This window comes from Saccopteryx leptura, chromosome 2, assembly GCF_036850995.1.
Source record: "Saccopteryx leptura isolate mSacLep1 chromosome 2, mSacLep1_pri_phased_curated, whole genome shotgun sequence".
NCBI lineage: Eukaryota > Metazoa > Chordata > Mammalia > Chiroptera > Emballonuridae > Saccopteryx > Saccopteryx leptura.
In genome coordinates this window covers 314,064,061-314,081,792 of record NC_089504.1, presented here as the reverse complement: position 1 = coordinate 314,081,792, position 17,732 = coordinate 314,064,061, and the positions used below count along the sequence as shown (strand labels likewise).

General features: G+C 49.5%; 1 protein-coding gene across 5 annotated transcripts in view; it reads left to right on the top strand.

The window, feature by feature from the left end:
* Window positions 1-17,732, top strand: part of HIPK2 (homeodomain interacting protein kinase 2) — a 175,098-nt gene that overhangs the window by 125,128 nt on the left and 32,238 nt on the right. For 2 of the 5 annotated variants that reach the window (XM_066362847.1, XM_066362849.1), the window contains exons 5-10: window positions 1,745-1,831; window positions 3,577-3,761; window positions 9,665-9,827; window positions 12,157-12,364; window positions 13,205-13,326; window positions 16,333-16,475. In XM_066362847.1, coding sequence (XP_066218944.1) covers window positions 1,745-1,831; window positions 3,577-3,761; window positions 9,665-9,827; window positions 12,157-12,364; window positions 13,205-13,326; window positions 16,333-16,475 — 908 coding nt within the window. The remainder of the gene's footprint in view (window positions 1-1,744; window positions 1,832-3,576; window positions 3,762-9,664; window positions 9,828-12,156; window positions 12,365-13,204; window positions 13,327-16,332; window positions 16,476-17,732) is intronic. The other 3 variants (XM_066362851.1, XM_066362850.1, XM_066362848.1) reach the window with 3 other exon arrangements.

Here is a 17,732-nt window from a genome sequence, read left to right as displayed (position 1 = left end):
GCTGTCAGGGGGGACGGTGGGGGCTGGGTGAAAAAACTGAAGGAATTAAGCAAAAAAAAAAAAAAAAGAGCACCTCATAGACGCAGACAACAGTGTGGCGATTACCGGAAAAGGGGTGGGGAGGTGGAGGAGGGTAAAGGAGTGCAACGGTGATGGAAGGAGACTTGACTTGGGTTGGTGAACACACAGGACAGTGTGCAGATGGTGTGTTGTAGAATTGTACCCTGAAACCTATATCGTTTTAACCATTGTCACCCCCAATAAATTCAATAAAAACTAAAAAATAATGTGTGGCCAAGAGTCACTAAAGATTTAGAAGAGAGATTTGGGAGCTAAGCAAGCACCCTTGGGCTACTGGTAAGAGGGCTGGCAACTGGCAACTGTCAAGCTCAAGGTTGGGTTCAGTAAAAAGAGTTCTGGGCCTGACCAGGTGGTGGCGCAGTGGATAGAGCGTCGGACTGGGAAGTGGAGGACCCAGGTTCGAAACCCCGAGGTTGCCAGCTTGAGCGCAGGGTCATCTGGTTTGAGCAAAGCTCACCAGCTTAAGCCCAAGGTCGCTGGCTTGAGCAAGGGGTTACTCGGTCTGCTGTAGCCCCTGGTCAAGGCACATATGAGAAAGCAATCAATGAACAACTAAGGATCCGCAATGAAGAACTGATGCTTCTCATCTCCCTTCCTGTCTGTCCCTATCTGTCCCTCTCTCTGTCTCTTATCTCTGTCACACACACACTCGTATACACACACACAAAATAAAGTCCTGGGGTAGAGGAGGGGAGGCCAGGCAGGGGCAGGTTCACGTCCATGTCTCGGTCTAGAGCCTCAGTCCTACCTATCCAGCTGTTCCAGGGTCAAAGCCTAGATTTTAGCAGCTCCCCATGTGCTGTCCTCAAGTGAGACGTTGAAGACTAATGGCCTGTGATCCATGGATGAGTCCAAAAACTCATAGTCATTGGAAACAGCAGCTTCCTAGACCAAGGCCAGTGGGGGAACTGGCCGTGCGCGCCTGGCCCCAGGTGGAGGGGCAGCTCGGGACACAGGCTCCAGAGCCAGCAGCCGCTTCCTGGCCACGTGAAGCTTTCTATTCCTGTTTCTCCCCCTGGAAGTGGGGTGGTAATCATCCTACCTAAGAGGGTTGTAAAGAGCCTTAAGTGAGTTCATGGGCTTTAGAATAGTGCCTGACATGTAGTGAGAACTGTTACAGATAAGTGTTCTGATAAAAAATGAAAAACTTAAACCGTGTGGAAGAGGCTTCTGCTTTTCCACATAGGGAATCTTACCTTATCCCTTACATTAGGGAAGAATGGGGGGTTATCACGGACACGGTGTATCTTGTTCATCTTGGAATCTTCTGGATTGACTTAGAGCAGGCCCCTTGGCAGGTGTTTGTGGGAAGGGAAGAAAGGAAGGGAAGAGAAGGGAAAGGAAGGGAAGGGAGGGAGGGGGGAGAGGGAGGGAGGAAGGAAGGAAGGGAGGGAGGGAGGGAGGGAGGGAGGGAGGAAGGAAGGGAGACACATTAGTGTGGAGAACGAAGAGAGGAAGTAATTAGTGTGCAGGTCTCTTTAAGAGGAATCAAAATCTCCTTCTCTGAAAAGTGGGTAAAGACCCTAATATAGGTGGGGAAAGCAATTTCTGTTTTCTGAGGCAATCTATGCTCCTAATCATGGAGAATCTATGCTCCTAATCGTGAGAAGCAGAAGCAGGAAATAATTCACATTACCAAACGGCTTTTCCCTCTCTTGACCAGACACCAGATGACCATGAAGCAGAGACAGGGATCAAGTCAAAAGAAGCAAGGAAGTACATTTTCAACTGTTTGGATGACATGGCCCAGGTAAGCTCTGTGGGTGAGTGTGCAATGTCAGCCCTTGAGAAACCAAACGCCATGAGACCTGAAGAGCAATATAGGATGGCGGAGAGAAGTCCACATCACCCACTGCCGTGGTTGACCTAGACCTTAAACCATGACACGCCAGCCTGGGCAAGACTACCCCTGAGCTTGTGGGACATTTTTAAAGCCTTATGCTAACTCTTTAAAAACAGCTTCAGTTAATTGGTTCCAGTTTGTGAAGCAGCACTGGCCAGTCTGTTTTCATGAGAAGACTAAACACACGAGGAGCTTTGGGTTGAACACCCTTGAATCAGTGGAAGTTCCCAAGGGCTGCCATCACAACGTACCACAAACGGGTGACTTTAGACAACAGGCATTTATTCTCTCCCAGTTCTGGAGGCTCCAAGTTCAAAATCAAAGTACCAACAGAGCCGTGTTCCCTCTGAAGGCTCTGGGGAGGATCTGTCCCAGGCCTCTCTCCGGACTTCTGGTGGCCAGCGGGTATCCTCGGTGTCTCTGCCTCCCCCTTCGTGTGGCTGCATTCTGTGTTTCCCCTTGTCTGCATCTAAATTGCCCAAGACACCAGCCATTGGATGGAAGGCCCACCCTATCTCCAGTGTGACCTCATTGTAATTGGATCACAGCTGCAAAGACCCTATTTCCAAATAAGGTCACATTCACAGGTGCCGGGCTTAAGCCTGTCTGTCATCTACGGGGACACAATGCCATGCATTGTACTCAGTCTCCCTTGGCTCACTAGAGAGACCACAGACTCGTACCCTCGTGCCCAGAGAAAGTGCAAGAACTTTGGCTATTTTGAGTGTAAAGCCTAGTTTAAAATTAGGGCAACCCAAAGTGAATTTTTCTTAAAAGCAATGAGAAGTAAAGCTAGGAACCAAACACCACTTAGCACACCTCTCACCAAGGATGAGTGTAACCCGAAGTCACGAGGACGACTAAAGTAGACTTGGCGGTTGATTAGGAGCATAGATTGTCTTAGAAAACAGAAATTGCTTTCCAGAGCATGTCTTGGAAAACATTGAAAGCAACACAAAACAAATCTCTCCAAGGCTTCCCTTGTGTAGACTTGATCTGAGAAGGAAAAATCCTGTGTTCAAATACCCTGCTTGTCGTGGCCAGAGTAACGCCAGGGAACAAAGGGACTGCAGCGACTCTGATTCTGGCCATAACTCGGAGCGACTGGAAGGCTGATGTATGTGGGAGGAGGCACGTAGGCTCCCACGTTTCCCTGCAAAGGTTAAACTGACAAACCTTCTGCACCTTCTGTTGTACTGCTCGGTTGCAGTGATTGTTTATAATTGTGGTAAAATACAAAGAGCGTAAAATTTACCCTCTCATCATTCGGTTGTATGCAGTAGATTCACACGGTTCTGCCAGCAATCTCCAGAACTCTTCCCATCTTGTGGTTCCTTTCAATGAGGGGCGAAGTGAGGCGCATTTCGATTGAACCGATTAAAGCAAGGGTGTGCATCCTGTCACATATATATTTGCAGGCACCAGCAGCAACCTCTCCCTCCCCCGTGCATGCCCTCCCTCTGCCTTTGCTGCAGAGAGCCCTGCCACATCCTCTGGCAATAATGACGTGGGCAGTGCCTTCAACTGGGCGAGTGCCCTCTGGGACTTGCGGGGGAGTGACTGAGAGATCGGGATGGGGCTGTGAAGAATAAGGGGAGTCGGCGAGGCACCTCAGGGTCCCTGGTCGGTAACCCGTCCCTCCTTGCTTCCAGGTGAACATGACGACAGATTTGGAAGGCAGTGACATGTTGGTGGAAAAGGCAGACCGGCGGGAGTTCATTGACTTGTTAAAGAAGATGCTGACCATCGATGCTGATAAGAGGATCACTCCAATCGAAACCCTGAACCACCCCTTTGTCAGCATGACGCACTTACTTGACTTCCCTCACAGCACACAGTAGGTGTCCACCCTTACTCACTTGCGACCTCCCTCATTGCACACAGTAGGTGTCCTGCTCAGTGCTTTATCCCAGGGCTCAGCAACTCTCTCTTCAGAGAGTAAATATTTGGGGTTTTGAGGCCATGCGGTCTCTGTAACTGTCACTCGGCTCTGCCATTGGAGCAAAAGCAGCTGTAGACAAGACGTAAACAAATGAGTGAGGCTGCATCCCAATAGAACCTGGTTTATAAAAACGGGGGTGGGGTGGCCAGAGTGGGACCCTGAGCCGCAGTCTGCTTCACATCACAAAGGAGGGAACGGTGGAGTACAGGACGTTCAAGGCTGCATGGACCGGACTCTGGGTATCTGTGTCCAAAGAGAAATGCTCCAAATGGCAGGGTCCATGAAGCAAAGCCACTTTCAGCATCAAAGTTCACTCCCAGAGCCCTGGCCGGTTGACTCAGTGGTAGAGTGTCAGCCTGGCGTGCAGGAGTCCTGGGTTTGATTCCCGGCCAGGGCACACAGGAGAAGTGCCCATCTGCTTCTCCACCCTTCCCCTCTCCTTCCTCTCTGTCTCTCTCTTCCCCTCCCGCAGCCGAGGCTCCATTGGAGCAAAGTTGGCCCGGGCACTGAGGATGGCTCTGTGGCCTCTGCCTCAGGCGCTAGAATAGCTCTGGTTGCAACAGAGCGATGCCCCAGATGGGCAGAGCATCGCCCCCTGGTGGACATGCCGGGTGGATCCCGGTCGGGCGCATGCGGGAGTCTGTCGGACTGCCTCCCCGTTTCCAACTTCAGAAAAATACAAAAAAAAAAAAAAAAGAAGAAAAAAAAGTTCACTCCCAGAACTGCGGAGAAGACTCGGTCTGGTTAGGATTCGGGTTTGTGCATTCATTTAGCACGCTGTGTGCTGTGCCTGGTGCTAGGGCATGGGTGGGGGGGCAGAGCAGACAGGGCCCCTGCCCACTGGGGCTTACAGTCTGCAGGAGAGCAAGGCACAGAACCAGTGACGTGCAGACAGCCAGGCTGTTAGCAGGGCAAGTACAACGTGTGATGACAGCATGACACCAGGGAGCCTCGCTCAGGACAGGGCAGGAAGTGACCGCAGGAAGAGACTCCTCCACGGACAGGACCAAGCCCAAGAGCTGGGGGCAGAGGGAGAGATGAGGCCCCAGGAGGAGCTGGGGCAAGCCTTCCGTGTGCAGGAGTTCGGTCCTGACCCTGAGAGCGATGGGGAGTCCCTGAAGAACTGGGAAGCAGGGGACTGGCTGGTTAGAGCGCGTTTGGCAAAGGTCTGTCTGCAGCTGCACGATGCAGCCAATGAGCCGGGAAGAAGCAGCCAGCACATTTGGCAGCTTGGAAGCTGCTGGAAGCTCAGAGCTGTTTCGGTGGATGACGGAAGCAGACAGCAGCCTAGCAGGTTGAGCACTTGAGAGAGAGGTGAAGGAATGGACAGGACCCTTTCAAGAAGGGCGGCTGTGAAGGGGGGGAAGAAATGGAGGGGTGGCTGGGGAGGGCCTGAGGGGGACTTTGTGTTAATAGGGAAGAGACTTGAGCAATTTAAAATGAGCAAGTGAGAAATTAAAGGTAAAGAATGCTCAGATGAGAAGTTTCCTGAGACAGTGGGAGGGGCTGGGATCCAGAGCACAGGTGGAGGTCGAGGCCAACATCCCTGTGGACAGAGGAGGAGCACAGATGTCGGCTGGGCTGGAGGAGGAAAGTGGAGGGAGCTCTTCTGACAGCTCTCTAGTTGAGAGCAAGGTGTTTAGGTGGAAAAGTTTAGGTAGTTGGAACAGAAGGTGGCAGAGAAAACTGAACAGAGAAATGCAGTAGGATTATTGAGCATGGAGGTGGGACGTGAATAGTAGGGTGTAACTGAACTCCCCAGATGAAGGCATGGAGGAAACAGAGTTGGTTCCATCCAGGTGCGAGTGTTGCCAAGCTGCTAAGAGCAAAAGCAAGATTGACAGGCTTATAATTTTGGCAACAGAGCACTGTAATCCAAATTGTCGGCTATCGGGGGGCTAGCTGAAAAGGAAATGGACATAAAGGTGGGAGGGGTCCAGAGACACTGCACGTGGTCAACTCAGAGATTGGTTATTTTAGGAACTGTCAAATGAGCCGGATGGGGGACAGCGTGGCTGGGGGTGTGATGCTTGAATTCGTGGTCTGGGTACGTGGAGCAGCTTCGGGTTTGACAGCCCAAAGAATCCGTGGCTAGCACTGACAACAGGTTCCTGGAGGTGAGAAGTAACTGAGAATCTAGGGTGTCTGGCAAGTTATTGGTGTCACCTCTGGGGTCTCTCTAGGCGGGCAGGGCAGGTGTTAACATGGAAGATGGAGCCGGTGGCACAAGCCCTGGTGGATGGGGTGGGGGCAGAGAAAAGGCCATGGTGGCAACAGTGTGGGTGGGGGCTGTATCAGTTTGTGAGGCTGCAACTTACAAATACCACTGAGGGTCTGAGGGGCTTAAACAAGCGGAAGTTTGTTTTCTTACATTTCTAGAAATCCAAGGTCAAGGTGTTTGGCAGAGTTGGTTTGTTCTAAGGCCTCTGTCCTTGGCTTGTAAGATGGCCACCTGTGTCCTCACATGGTCTTCCTTTCTGTACCTGTCTGTGTCCTGATTTCCTCATAAGATTAGAGGAAATGACCCCATTGCCCGCCCAAATGACCCATTGTACCTCTTTCAAAATCCAATCTCCAAATTCAGTCACTTTCTGAAATGGGGGGGGGGGTAGAACTTTAACATGTATGAATGGGGGTGCACAGTTCAACCCATAACAGAGGGTCCCGGAGGGTATCGCTGGAGCCTCCCAACGCGGAGGCCTGGAGGAAAGCCACGGTCCTGGGTGTCTGCAGGGAGAAGCAGAGTGCTCAGGAGTACCAGATTTTAGTGTGGGTCAGGAGGAAAAGGTGAATATGTGAGAAGAGGCTGGGGAGGAGAGACATTTGCAGATCATGGTTGACCCTGCCACAACCGGACTTGGATTGGGCTGTCTCAAGGCTGGACTTCACCTTAACTTACCTAGCCTACAAGGGGTCAGTGGGTGGCACCCTCCACAGATGGTGTTTCCTCTCCTTTCAGTTCTTTATCAGTTGATGTGAAGCAAGTCAAACTGCATTGCAACAAACAGTGAGTCTTTAATTTAGAACAGTGTTTGAAACAAACTCCAGTACAGAGAAGGAACTTGGATCCATCTCTCATAAACTGTCATTATGGGATCTGCCCTGTTACTGGGTGTGGTAGGGGTACTTCAAGGCCGTGTCAGTCTGTACCACAGAAGGAAGGCGGACTTGGTGACTTACTGGATAGGGCCCCCCCAAAGGTCAGTCTTTTATATTAAGGGGTGACAGCTATGGATGGGAGATGGAGGGCTCCCATTAGCCACCTGCACCAAGTCAGTGAGACCATCGCCCACATAAAGTCAGTCATGGCTGAATGACCCCAGAGCCCTGTCCATCTCTGGGTTCTGTGAGGAAGCAGCACTCGGATGCTTCGCTGGACTTGGTGAAGTCTGAGCATAGGAACCATGAGCGTCAGTTTCAAATTCAGGGCTTAGTGTGGGTCCTCAGAGGACCACTGACAATTTAGAACTCAGAAAATGAGCCTCGGAAGGAAAGATGGGTCTTTGAGCACACCTGGGCTTACCTGAGGGTTGCCCTAATCCCTAAGGGTCCCTAGGGAAGAGCTGGGAAGAGCGGAGAACTCCAGGGTGAGGAAACCTCCAGACCCACCCTGCCATAGACGCCCCCCCTTAGGACTGTGCCAGAGCTGCCCCGACGTCTAGACAGAAGTGAAAGGGACCCACCCATTGCTCCATACCAGGATCTAATTCACAAATTCTTTAGAAACCATTCTCACAGAAGTAACCCAACGTGCAAGTGCAGACCATTTCTGTTAGGGAATTCTGAGTCAAAGCTTTTGGTCAAATTGTTGCAAAACCATTGAATGCTTTCAAGATATTCCAAAAGAAATATAAAAATCTATTGTCTTATTCCTTCAGCCTCCATGGACAAGCACTTAGCAGTGTGCTTGGTACTTAGATGCTCAAAGCATGTTGATTTTACCAGTATTATTAGTAGTTTTTTTAGCTGTTGGTAACTGTAGGATACGTTTTTCTTCTCCTCCAAGGTCAATGCTGACTTCATGTGCATTGTGTGGCCATCAGTCATGAACCCAGATAGAAAGGAGTGACTCAGAGCATGTCTGAGTCAGTCTGGAACATCTTTTATGGAAAAGATGTTTTGGGATGGCTGAAAACGTGACTCACCTATAGTAGGCAGAAATATCCTGCTCACAAAAATTAGGGGATATTTCAAAATGAATACGAAGCTCTAAAATATCCCCTCATTTTTGTGAGTAGTATAGTAAACATTTGTGATCTTAAAATAAAAAATTATTTTACTTATATTCAGTTATTACGTTATCATTAAAATAAGTATTTAAAATTGAACTTTAAATGCTGTTTTATCTTGACTATTAGCAATTGAGGGAAAGTTCATTAGAAGAAGAGAAGTGAGGAAAAAAATGTATAAATTCTGAAGAACACTTTCTGGTGGGTTTTCTTTTTTTTTTTTTTTTTTTTTTTGTATTTTTGTATTTTTCCGAAGCTGGAAATGGGGAGGCAGTCAGACAGACTCCCGCATGTACCCGACCGGGATCCACCTGGCACACCCACCAGGGGGCGATACTCTGCCCATCTGGGGCGTCGCTCTGTTGTGACCAGAGCCATTCTAGCTCCTGAGGCAGAGGCCATGGAGCCTTTCTCAGTGCCCAGGCCAACTTTGCTCCAATGGAGCCTTGGCTGCGGGAGGGGAAGAGAGAGACAGAGAGGAAGGAGAGGGGGAAGGGTGGAGAAGCAGATGGGCACTTCTCCTGTGTGCCCTGGCCAGGAATCGAACCTAGGACTCCTGCACGCCAGGCCGACGCTCTACCACTGAGCCAACCAGCCAGGGCCTCTGGTGGGTTTTCAAGAACGTAGCTGAGGCCCCTTGTGACTTTCCTTTGCCTTGTGCTGGTGTCAGCGACACTTTTATACTTATGTGCATCATTAGGGTTTTATTTTGATTCACAGATGCAATGGAGGAAGAATAAGAGGGAAATAATTTTTATTTTAGTAACTGGGCAAGAATTAGAAAAAAAAAAGAAAGGACGAGAGAAGTTAACGAGGACGTACACATCTATGTGAAGATTGCCAGTAGTCAGCTCTGACCTCGATGGATTACCTGTCCTCTGTAAACTTCATTCTTACTCCTCAAATAGAGGCATAAACCATCTCTCCCTCTCGTGGTTGCAGGACTGAGTGCAACAGTCTCGCACACAACGACCACAGCTCTTCAATCACTGTTAGCCACTATTATTAATTATTAATATTACTACTGTTCTCATTACATGCACCATGCCAGTGGGGAGAAAGTGGACGATGGGGTCATGTTCCTGGGTTGGCCAGTTCTGTTGCTGTCCCCTAGGTGGCGCTGGTGCCCCAGAGTAGCTGGGAAGGACTAGGGGGAGGAGCAGCAGGTCAGGAGCTGCTGTGTAATGTTCCCAGTCAGAGAACTTAGGCATTTGTGAATGGGCCAGAAACCACACTGAAAGCCGCGAGTGAGCAGTGGAGGTGGAGACTGATCAGCAGTAGGAGGAACGCGCAGCGAGGGCCATCAGGGCTGTTGTGCTATGGGAAAGAACCCTTCCCTGTCCAGGATGGGCAGAAAAGGTAGGAAGACCACAGGCAAAACTTATCTACATAACACTGTTGCAAACAGGTTATACATGAGAAGTCTGGGATGTTTAGACCCACACTTGCCCGCATTGTCTTGTTCACTAGTATAACTGTTCTCTCGTTTCCCTCGCCATTTTCTCCCCTTTACCGCACGTTACTTCCTTCTCTTTCCCTAACACCCATCTCTGCCTTGTGCACAAACAGCGTCAAGTCATGTTTCCAGAACATGGAGATCTGCAAGCGCCGGGTGAACATGTATGACACCGTGAACCAGAGCAAAACCCCTTTCATCACGCACGTGGCCCCCAGCACATCCACCAACCTGACCATGACCTTCAACAACCAGCTGAACACTGTCCACAACCAGGTGAGTGGGGAGCAGAGGCCGACTGGGCTGACAGTGAGCACCGGGAACTGGACTGTCCCAGCAAACCCGTCAGAAGACAGAACCCCTGTCCTGTCATATTCGCTCTGTGAGGTGTTTGCTTCTAGGTTATTTCCTTTGAGAGCCCAGGCCCTCTTTCTACAGGCTGGTGACCCCCTTGGACAAGTTGTGCACAACACGCTAGGGGCATCATCTTTGAGATGGTACCTCTTACCACTTCTCTCTGGCCTGACGGGGGAACAAAGTAAAGGAGACTCTGTGATCCTCTGTGGCCTAGTAGAGAATTCTAGAGCTGGGACACCAGTGATCATTCCGTTCAGGCCCCTTTCCCTTATCTCTGGACTGCTGGGTCTCTGTGGTCTCCTCTCAAGACAGATAAAACCTGTCCTTTCTCCAAGTCGTGGGCAAAATCAATTCATCAGTCTGTCACCAGAATCCCAGCACCTGGCGCTGAAAGAGACCAGGAAACAAAGATTTTCTTCCCACAGAGTTCCAACTTTCTGCAAAATATTAGCAGATTCTAGCACCTAACATGCTGCTTAAAATATGGGTGACACAGCCCTGGCCGGTTGGCTCAGCGGTAGAGCATTGGCCTAGCGTGCAGAGGACCCGGGTTCGATTCTGGCCAGGGCACACAGGAGAAGCGCCCATTTGCTTCTCCACCCCTCCGCCGCGCTTTCCTCTCTGTCCCTCTCTTCCCCTCCCTCAGCCAAGGCTCCATTGGAGCAAAGATGGCCCAGGCGCTGGGGATGGCTCTGTGGCCTCTGCCCCATGCGCTAGAGTGGCTCTGGTCGCAACATGGCGACGCCCAGGATGGGCAGAGCATCGCCCCCTGGTGGGCAGAGCATCGCCCCTGGTGGGCGTGCCGGGTGGATCCCGGTCGGGCGCATGCGGGAGTCTGCCTGTCTCTCCCTGTTTCCAGCTTCAGAAAAATGAAAAAAAATATATATATATATATGGGTGACACCCAGGGACTGCTCATTGGCTGAATAAGGCCCAGGCCCCAGTTCAGGCGGTCTCTGCTGTCCAAGACGTCTGTTCCACCTTCCGGTCTTCCCAGTTCCCCCAAAGATGTCTTCCTAGTTTTTTTCCAGTCTTAGTATCAATCTGCACTGGCATCCGTCCTGTGTGTACACACACACACACACACACACACACACACACACACACACACCCAGCGCTGCTTCCCAGCCTGTCCTCCCTCCCTCTGCATCTGCTGCCCCCTGTGGGCACTGGTGCTCTGAAAGCTCTCCTGAGGGGAGAGGGGAGAGCGGACGCCCTCTAAGGCCCAGCACGTGACTTCCACCTCCCATGCCCAAGGTTCGGTGTGAAAAAAGCTAAGATGGGAAGATCCTGGATAATTCCTCATTTAGAAGTTATTTTCCTTCTGCCGCCTGGCTTCACCTGGAAGTTCAGTCTCAAATGTTGCTTTCTGAGAGAGAAAGGAGCAAAGATATAACTTCAATCCTTGTCCAACATGGCTCCATTCTAGGTGTCTTAACCCACCAGCCTCTTTTCCCTCTGCCTTCCGCCTTCATGGCCAAGCACCAGTGTTCAAAGGAGAGATCCAGGCTCAGCGTGTCCCTCTCCCTGTCTGCTTCTTGAGCCTGTTTCTTTGCAGTAACTGCTGTGCAGCCGTCTAAGGGTGTCTAAACAGTGCTGCTCTTAGACTTGAGCAGGAGACCCCCTCCAGCCCTACCCCAGGTGTGTGTGCTTCCACGCCACGCTCTGGGGACCTGAGCCTGCGGGGGCATCTTCCTAGACTCATCCTCTGGAGTAAGGACTGCACCCTCAGGTCCGTACCACCTGTGCGTGGTCAGAGCCCCTCCAGTTGTGGGAATGGAGCAAGCTGAGGCAGGGAGAGAAGGATGACGGGGTTCAGCCTGCCCCCGTCTCTGTGTTCCAGGTAGAGCCCAGTCCTCAGGAATCCTCACCTCCAACCTGGCTTTGCACATTGCTATGGAGGCACATTTGTCAAAGCAGAAGGGCAGAACATAAATTTCTTCTAGACCAATGTTGAACTCTATGGTCTATCTAAATGTCTAGCATTTAGATATGATCCGTGAGCATCTGCTGCACTGTCTGGACCCCACGAGTGTTAGAGACAGGCGTGGACATAAGCACCCCCATGACTGCAGGTGCCTGCTTCTCCCTGAGATGTCCAGCTGTATTCCCATGCCCCTGTGTTTTTGCTTCTTTGCCCTTGGTTTTTGTTTGTTGTTCATTTATTTGATTTAGGTTTGTGTCTCCCAACATGCCACCGCCCTCATTTTTTATTTTTATTTTTGTTTAATCCCCACCATTCCTTTAGGCTCCCACCTCCACCAGTGCCACTATTTCCTTAGCCAATCCCGAAGTCTCCATACTAAACTACCAATCTGCACTCTACCAGCCCTCAGCGGCGTCCATGGCTGCAGTGGCCCAGCGGAGCATGCCCCTGCAAACAGGAACAGCCCAGATCTGTGCCCGGCCCGACCCCTTCCAGCAAGCGCTCATCGTGTGTCCACCTGGCTTCCAAGGTAAGGAGAACAGGCGTGCCGTCTCGCCTGCTGCCAACCGCACAACCTCGGGGCCTCTGACACCCACAGAACTCAGGCATGCCGACTCCCCTCAGGCAGAGCCCCTCATCACTGAACTCAAGGCCCCTGTCCTGCTGTGGCCAGCCTAGAAACAAGGAGACTTGGTTATTCTTACCACCTGCCAGCTGCTTTGTCCCTGGCCAGCTGTCTGTAAATAAGCGCACTGTGCTCCATTGTTCGGCTGCTATCAGCTCTCGGGCCCCTCGCATGAAAGACCCTCTGTGTGGCTCATCTGTAGAAATGTGCCAAGCCCGCCTGCCAGCACAGCCCAGTTCTCGTGGAGAATGTCACTCTGTTGGGAAGGTACCTCCCAGGCCAGCCCAGTGACCCTGCAGCCGTGCACCCCAAGTCTCCCCTTCAACCTCAGAGAAGCCTGAGTTGAGCACGTGCTAGGTTAGTTTACACAGAAAGCTCGAGAATCTGTTTTTGCCGGCCCCAGGGGGTAGGCACGTGGTGGCTGCCCAGTTTCAGAGTCAGTGACATTCTATATGGACTCCTGCATTCTCCCCACACCCCAGCTGTGATGTAGTGACCTGCACGATGTATCTTCCTGTCACACGCTGTCCCATTTTTGGCTTTATGGACTGCTTAATTTCACCTTCTAGTCTGTGAACACATTCAAGGTGTTTTTTCTGTGTATTTGTCAGAAAAACAAAGGGGAGACTTCCAAAGGGCCAAGCAGTACCTGGAGGGCACTGGTGTGGACGGGAGGGGGGCACTGTCTCCATCCACTGGGTCTCATCCCTCACCCGTCTCCCCCATGCCCGCTGTCCGGAGCAGGGTTGCAGGCCTCTCCCTCCAAGCATGCTGGCTACTCCGTGCGGATGGAAAACGCTGTGCCCATCGTCACTCAAGCCCCAGGAGCCCAGCCTCTTCAAATCCAGCCGGGTCTGCTAGCCCAGGTAATTCTTTATTATTCCTGGTATTGCCATTATCCGTGTTGAGATTTTTCACAAAAAGAGATGCATCTCTGCTGATTCGTTCCCTGGCAGTGAGTTAGATGCCTCGAGTCATTAGATTATCTCAGTAATATTCTGAGTGATCCCAAGTGAATTACCTTCCTAAATGCCTAGCTCACAGTACCAAGAAGAAATTTAGACACAGGGAGAGTCTGGGGAGGTTATTATTATTATGGTATCTTTGTAATGCAAATTAATATAGGAGGCCTACATTCTAATCCTCACTCTAATAACTCTGCCACCTAAGGCAAGTCAGTTAACATTTCTCTGCCCTATATTTTTTTCTTGTAAAATAGAAATTATTTTTTAGGGCAAAAAAAAAAAAGACCTTGGAGATGATCTCTTTATTTTATAGTTGCTAACCCAGGGTCACAGAGCTGTGAGCTGCATGCACCTTCTTGACTTGTTCAGAGGTGAAAGGGATGGAAAATTGGTCAAGTGTTGTGCAAATTTAAGGCAACACAAAGATACAACGACAATAGTAACATCACAAACTTTAATAACAGATACATCGTTACGCCAGATATGTTGCCGTTATGTTTGATTTAATTCCCACAACACAGTAAGGTGTTGGTCACCTTTTGACAAAAAAAAAGGGGGGGGGTGAAGAGGTCAAACATCACACAGCAATTAGGTGACAGAACAAGGACACAAACCCAGGAAGTAAGACACCAGCACCGGTATTCTAACCACCTGCTACACTGCTTCGGTTCTGTCCTTGGGGCCAAGGCCAGCCTGACCTCAATGTTGTTAGCTTAGAAGCTTTATTTTTAAATAAGGTAGGTTCTCTTTTTCTCAAAGTGTCTCCAAACATACTTTTATTTATGGTGTCTTGTTGAATAGAAGCTTGGGGGTTCAATTTTAAGGTAGTCAAATTGCATAGCTCTGTTTTGGCCTATTTCATTCCATTGGCCTCTCGAATATCCTGCTGCCTTAACTTATCATTTTAATACATCTTGGTATCTGGTAGGGAGATCATTCTTCACAATTTCCTTGTCTGTTCTTGTCCTTTTGCTTTTCCACATGAGCTTAAATATCACTTTTACATAAGAATTTTAGTTCAAAAGAAATTGCTGGCATGTATTTATTGAACGTGCCTAAAATTTATATTTACTTTAGGAACTGACATCTTAATATCAAGTCATTTCATCTCTGCATTCCTGAACATGATAGATGCTACCTTTTATTCCTGTCATTAAACTTTTCTTTTGTTGGAATAATTCCTAAATAGTTTACAGTTTTTGTTATTATTAACTATATCTTTTAAATATTTGTCTTTGGTTTATAGGAATATACTAATTTTGGTCTGTTGAGTTTATCTAGCAGTCCTTCTAAGCTGTTTAGTTCTGATTGTTTCTGTGACTCCTCTTGGACTTTCTATGTAAACCTTCTTTTTATTTGCAAATGATACGGTTTTGTTTCTTCCTTTTCAATCCTCATGCCTTTTATTTTTGTTGTTCTATCACTGTGCTGATAGCACCTCCGAAACAATACTTAGTCGTAGTGGACATCCTTAACTGACACCTCACTTTAAAAGAAAGTCTTTTAGCTCTTTGCCATTTGGCATTTTCTTTGGTATAAAGACACTTTATCCAGTTTGCTAATTTTTTATGAATTAATATATCCTTGCATTTCTGAAATAAACTGCATTTGATCATGTTGTCTTTGACTTGCCTGTATGCTTTTGAATACTGGGCTGTTTGTAAATCTTAGATATTTTTGAATGGTCCCTTCAAAGGACAAATAAGCTAACTTGTAAAAATGAGTATGGTAATTATAAGAAAAAGCAATAATTAAACATTTAAACTGATGCCTTCATCTTTCTCTGGGTAAATTTCTATGTTTCAGGCAGAAGCACTCCAAATACTACTTAGTCACTTTAAATGTATCTAGAGAATGGGCATTGTCCTTTTTATCTAAATATTTAAACCTTTTCGAGGATTTCTGTGAAAGTTTAGAGATCCCGTCTTTTAGACTCCTTCTCCTGTTGGTTTTGTTTGCTTTGCTTGCCCTTCACCTCCCGCCTCCCACCGTGTCTCAGGTTCTGAAAGGAGCAGTCTCCCTGGGGCACCTTAAGGATGTGTGCCTGGAAGGAAAGGCTGTGACCCCTCATTTCAGTGATATGAGGAATCTTTTATTTTTTTTTTTAATTTTTCTGAAGTTGGAAACGGGGAGGCAGTCAGACAGACTCCCACATGCGCCCGGCTGGGATCCACCCGGCATGCCCACCAGGGGGCGATGCTCTGTTGCAACCAGAGCCATTCTAGCACCTGAGACAGAGGCTATAGAGCCACCCTCAGCACCCAGGCCAACTTTGCTCCAATGGAGCCTTGGCTGCGGGAAAGGAAGAGAGAGACAGAGAGGAAGGAGAGGGAGAGGGGTGGAGAAGCAGATGGGCACTTCTCCTGTGTGCCCTGGCTGGGAATCGAACCTGGAACTCCTGCACGCCAGGCCGACGCTCTACCACTGAGCCAACTGGCCAGGGCCGATATGAGGAATCTTGATGGGCTGCCTTAACCAGAATGCTGTGTAGATACTCCTAAAAGCTGCTGTCACCTCTCTCCCCCTAAGCCCCTAACCAGAGCTCACGTTGACGACCGTCAGAAATGGTGAATGAGCACGCAAAGGTGGAGAGATGGGAAGTACAGTTCTTCATTGAGACAGTACTGAACTTAACCTCACTCTTTAAATGGCAGGATCCAAAACCCACTTTCACTGGTAAGGTTGGAACAGAAACACAGAGCCCTCCCCAACAAGTGGAGATGTCTGCTTACCTGATCCTTGTAGACTGCCCTTCCACGAAGTGTTTCACATTCTCCTAGCCAATCAAAGACCAGGTCCCCCCTTTCACACCCATCACAGGGCTTAGCATAGAGTATGTGTTTGGCTCACTCAACTTGATCGCATGATGAATACATACAGTGACTGCAAACATCCTTTGTTCTACAGCAGGCCTGGCCAAGTGGGACCCAGCAGATCCTGCTTCCGCCGGCGTGGCAGCAGCTGACCGGAGTGGCCACCCACACGTCGGTGCAGCATGCGACTGTGATTCCCGAGACCATGGCAGGCACCCAGCAGCTGGCCGACTGGAGGTGAGCAGGCGAGCCAGAGTGTCTGGGCCGGGAGGCAGGTGCACCACCAGCCCAGAGAGGTGCTGGCCTGGCCTGTACCTGAGTTACTGGTTTGCAGGAGACGTTTCAAATCACAGAGGAGACTATGTGGACTCTGACTCCAGTGTAAGGAGATGTCATTTTTAAACAAGTGTAATACCAGGAAACAAGAAAATCAGCTTCGTTATTTTATGGTCAGTTGTCACTTTTGACCCAAAATTCAGTTACACTGTTTAATCACCAGTGTAACTCACTGTACTTGGCTCCAGCTGATTTTTTATTATTTCTCAGAATTAAATTCCACTCCCAAAAAACAAGGATCTGTCACCAGTAAAACAATGCATAAGAGTCCCTGATGTTCCTCAGGAGTTCTAGAAAGTGCTCTGCAGGTGTTCTGAACCGTGGGCACACTGGAGTCATCTCGGCGCTCCAGGGGCAAGGCCTGGCAGGACAGGATTTACTTATTTCAGACGTAGACCCTGCTGAGTGCGGCTCTTCAGCTCAGGTCCACTGCCCACAGAGCCCACAGGCATCTGCCCGCCTCTGTCTCTGGAACCCATCCCATCCCACTCGCTGACTTCCTCACCCACACATTGCTCTGTGGTTCTATGGCTGCTTTCTACTTTTCCTTGTGCCTCTCACCCACCGCATCCCCACCACCACAATGCCCCCTTCACCGGGGCAGGGCATACCCCTGCCCCTCTCACAGGCTCCATAGCAGCCAGGCGGCCTCCTGCACAGTCCCTTCTCTGCCCTTAAAGACTATTGTGAATGAAGGGCTCTTGGTAGAACATAGAGAGACAGAGATAGAAGCCCCCAGTCAGGCCTCAGCGGCAGCCTCCTCTGTTCTTCCCTTTAATTTTCCAACTAGAATTACAGAAGAGAGTCCACGGGCTCTTTCCCGTGGCCCTGCTCACTCTCACCACACTCCCACCACGAGCACCCCAGGCATTGGAAGCCCTTTCAAACCAGGTAAAACTGGGTTCAGTTCTGGCTCTGCATGGCCTGGGCAAGTTACTTAACCTCTCTGAGCCTCTGTTTCTTCAAATCTATCTCCTCTTCCCCCGTTGGCATCAGTTCCTTCTCAGCAAGACTCCCTTCCCTCCCTGGCTCATTAGGAATAGCAACCAAATGAAAAGCTGTTAGACCAGCTCTTTTTTTCCTCACCCCCTTTTCTCCTAAAAGACCACACGTGTTGTACTCTTTTTTTTCCCCCTTTATCAGCATTTATAGCTTGTT